This window comes from Lactuca virosa, chromosome 8, assembly GCF_052849685.1.
Source record: "Lactuca virosa cultivar CGN04683 chromosome 8, Lactuca_virosa_CGN04683_v6, whole genome shotgun sequence".
In the NCBI taxonomy this organism is placed as follows: Eukaryota; Viridiplantae; Streptophyta; class Magnoliopsida; order Asterales; family Asteraceae; genus Lactuca; species Lactuca virosa.
In genome coordinates this window covers 276,807,426-276,811,407 of record NC_136433.1, presented here as the reverse complement: position 1 = coordinate 276,811,407, position 3,982 = coordinate 276,807,426, and the positions used below count along the sequence as shown (strand labels likewise).

General features: G+C 33.8%; 1 protein-coding gene across 1 annotated transcript; it reads left to right on the top strand.

Moving 5' to 3' along the window:
* Positions 1–465: 465 nt before the first annotated feature.
* On the top strand, positions 466–3,669 carry LOC145128885 (DTW domain-containing protein). The gene is made up of 8 exons (XM_079063668.1): positions 466–852; positions 1,076–1,216; positions 1,304–1,396; positions 1,493–1,619; positions 1,710–1,819; positions 2,105–2,185; positions 3,032–3,111; positions 3,322–3,669. The coding sequence occupies exons 1-8, from the start codon at positions 499–501 to the stop codon at positions 3,539–3,541; spliced, it is 1,206 nt and encodes a 401-aa protein (XP_078919794.1). The 5' UTR covers positions 466–498; the 3' UTR covers positions 3,542–3,669.
* The last annotated feature ends 313 nt before the right edge of the window (positions 3,670–3,982 follow it).

Here is a 3,982-nt window from a genome sequence, read left to right as displayed (position 1 = left end):
ATTTGTTTTTGTTACACGCATGGTCCCTAATGTTTGTCTTTGTTACGCGTTTGGTCCCTGTCTTACATAAAAAGACTATTATTTAAATAGTGAAAAATGATGTGATAGGTAAGGTAAGATGAGGGAGGTGAGGTTGGGGTATGTTTATTTAAATAAATTAAAAAATCAAGGGAAAAATAGTCTTTTTAGGTAAGACAGGGACCAAGCGCGTAACTAAAACAAACAGTAGGGACCTTCCGAGTTAAAAAAATAAGTTAGAGACGAGACGCGCAAATTACCCTAAACCATAGGGACCATTCGTGTAATTTACTAAAAAATTTAACCCATTTCCAAGCCGGATTAAAAACCCTCTTTGCTCACCCATGATGAGGCCATGATGATGTCATGGGTTGAGAACTTGAGATTGTAAACAATATGGGTGTCTTAGCTGGGCCTTGGGTCTTTTGATAGTCTAGTAATCAAATCTTTAAACCCAATAATAACTAGTAAAGCAAAACCATGTTCACCTCTGCTGCTACAAGCTTTAGGGTCTTCAACATACTCAAATGCTCAAAATACACCTTTCTACGCACCACCACCTACATGGCTGCGCCACCCTCAACCACCGTCTGTTCCGGTGCCCTCTCTATTGATTCTTCCGCCGATGCGTCTCCTTCATCTGGAGACCATGGAAGATACATCAATGAAGCAAGACCCACGTCACCCATCACTATTAGCCTACAAGAATGGCAGGCCTGGGGTACTGATTCCCCATTACCCACACAAGTGGCGGAAATCGTCGAGGAAATGATCGTTTCAGAGACAGAAAGCGATGCCCAGATGAAATTTGGTGGACTTGGTGGTAAACTCAAGGTATCAGGAATTCAAACCCTATTTCCATTTTATCGATTACAAATTATCAATTTAATCAAGTTTTCGTTCAATTCCAAATGATGGGTGTTTTATATTTCGACGCCTTATCTTATCCATCACAATGTAATATCCAAAAGCTTGATGGAGGGATAATTGATTAAAAGTGATTACGAATCTAATCATTTTATAGCAAATTGATATGTTTAACTATGCTAATGTCCAGGGGGACTTCAAGACACAAGAAGATAAAAAACACAGAGCAAAATACAGGGCTTTAGATGATTCTGAACAAAAGCTCCATTTCTTTTCAGCTCGACAAATAGCATGTCGTTTACTTGGAAGCAGAGGTTACCTTTGCCAAAAGGTTTATCATACGATTCAGTCTCTCTTAATTGTTCTATATCATCTTTGATTTTCTTAGAAAAATAAGTTTGTAATCGAATTATTACAGTGTTGGCTTCCTCTTGAAGATTGCATGTGTTCGAGTGTTGTGCCTTGTTCTCTTTGGCATAGGATGCGGTTTTGGTTATATATGCATCCAAAGGTATATACATAATACACTAATCACTATTCACCGATTTTTTATTGCAAATTGATTGTTTCTTTTTAGTAATTTGAGATAATCTTGTTACTTTTGTAGGATTTCTTGAGGCAAAACAACACAGGGAAGTTATTATGGCAAGTATTTGGCATTAATGCAGCTACATTATGCATATATGGGATAGCTGAACATGAAGAAATAATGTGGAAAGCATTCATGCATTCAGGTTTCTACTTATCAATCTACCACTTCAATAAGAATAACAACTATTTAAATTTCAATGTTTTACTTATAATTTATAAACAAAAATTTTCAGGGAGAAATAATGTTTGGTGTCTTTATCCAAATAAGAATGCACCTACAAAGTCTGTTGAAGATAGCTTCAATGGAAATATGTCAACAAGTTTTCTTCATGAACCACATTCGGTGCTTTCACTTTAATCCTTTTTGAGATTTTTATTTTTTATTTAATAGACTTAATGGAAATAATGTTTGTGTTTCCTTTTAAGAACGACTTAAAAGAGAAAAGTAAGAGAAATGAGAATTCTCAATTAAGGGTGTGTCATATTTAATAATCATTTATAGGGAAAGAAGGGCTAAATAGTAAATAATGCATGAAATGAAAGTAAGATGCTATAACAAATAAACAAAACTACATTGCTATTTCTTGCATTTAACCATGAAGTGATAAAATGCTCGATTTTTATACAGACAAATTCGAGTGAAATAATGAACTTTATCTTGATTGATGGTACATGGAGCAATTCGGCTGCAATGTTTAGGCGTTTGAAGGTAATTGATTTTTTGTGGGACCCATTTTAATTTACTTAAAAAATATCTTATTCCAATTTTACTTAAAACCTTTTTCTACTTCGTTGAATACTTTTTCAATCCTATGAAAATTGCAATGCTTCCTTTGTGTGCATTTTCTTAAGATTAAACTTTAATGAAGATACATAATTGAGTTAAACCTTTTGATTTGGTCACTAAACTATTATTTTATTATGATTATGATAATAATAGTGCGGGTTTTATGCAGAAAAGTTCCATTATTTTGGGAATTTTTTTGATAAAGTTTCAAATGTTTTTTTTGAACAGAAAAATCCCATTATTTTGGGAAAATCACATGATCTGTCATTTTCTGTTAAAATAAAAAAATGACGTTTTTGTTAATTTGGGCAAAATGTTAAATAATCAGGACTTTTCTGTCCAAAAAAAATAATTAGGGCTATGTAAAAGTTTTCCCCCAAAATAACGAGAATTTTCTGCATAAAACCCATAATAGTGCAATGGCTTAATCAATAATAAAATAGTAGTTGAATGGCTAAATCGATAAATTGGTGAAAATATGTTGTACCCTTATGTATTCTATCTTTAGGTAATTTGGAAAAATGGTTAAAAAAATAATGGTTTTTTAATCGCTAGAGAAAATAGTCTTAGCAACGAAATCGATAAAATATTGAAAATACAATTGTTTTTTTTTCTTTTCTAGAAACTTTCTATAATAAATTGCTCGTATCGTAATTCCAAGAACCTATACAATTGATTTATGCTATCACGATATTTTTCTTGTCCTTTATTCAAGGGTAATTTAGGTAATTATTAAAATAGTCCGACGTTCCTTTTATATTCTTACAGGAACGAGCAGATTTAGTATGGGGGGAGGATCTTCCGTGCATCTCACTCACCACAGGCGTATCCGCAATGCATAAACTTCGGTACGGCCCATTCATTTTTCACACAGGATAAAGACAAAACAGAACAAGTTGTACTGTGTTTGACATGACATGCCAGGACAAGACAGATGTCAAGTGAACAAAAACTTGTACTTTTTTGTCCAATCCAAAAAGTTGGTACTGGGATCTTTGTCTGTGTAAAAGACGTAAATGCCCTTATCATCCTCAGACTGTCGGGTTAATTTTTTGCAGGCCGCAACCATCATGGGACCGGACGTGTACAGCCGCAGCAGCGATTGGGCTGCTAGATGAGTTACATCTTGTTTCGGAATTTGAGTCATTAGAGTTGAATAAACAAGCGGAAGCAGTTGAGAATAGTGTAGATGTGTTATTGGCATCACTTACGGGTCGAAGGCTTCGTATGGGTCGCTCCATTACTCGTAGACTAAGACACCATGATGACATTTGTTAGTTTAGTTTTTTTTTTTTAGAATAAATACTCGTGATCATAATTGAAAAAAGAACACAACCATGTATACACATCTTGGAAAAACGAAGTGTGTATTGAAACTCCCAACAAACTTGGGACAAAGTTAAATAGTTAATGCTCCTAACATAACATAACCAACTAACCAATCAACTTAGAGGTAAAAATAATCTAAGTCGATGCATAAGTACATAAAATATGAGAATTAGACAAATTCATCAATGGATGAGTATCATCAACAAAAATAGATTCACTAGCTAGAAAATTGGTCAAACAAGTCCAAGTAGTGACAAACATATCTCATACATCACAACTATGAATATGAGAGGTTTATGACTTATATAATACACTCGTAAAAAACGTAGACATAAGTACAAACATCAATTACATGATGTAAACGTATAAATAAGTAAAAAAGATAACTCA

Excerpts from the sequence above, each read along its gene's own strand:
- LOC145128885 (XM_079063668.1), top strand. The coding sequence starts at position 499 with ATGTTCACCTCTGCTGCTACAAGCTTTAGGGTCTTCAACATACTCAAA. Across the intron at positions 1,217-1,303 it reads GAGGTTACCTTTGCCAAAAG|TGTTGGCTTCCTCTTGAAGA; the intron begins GTTTATCATACG and ends GAATTATTACAG. Across the intron at positions 1,620-1,709 it reads GAAAGCATTCATGCATTCAG|GGAGAAATAATGTTTGGTGT; the intron begins GTTTCTACTTAT and ends AAAAATTTTCAG.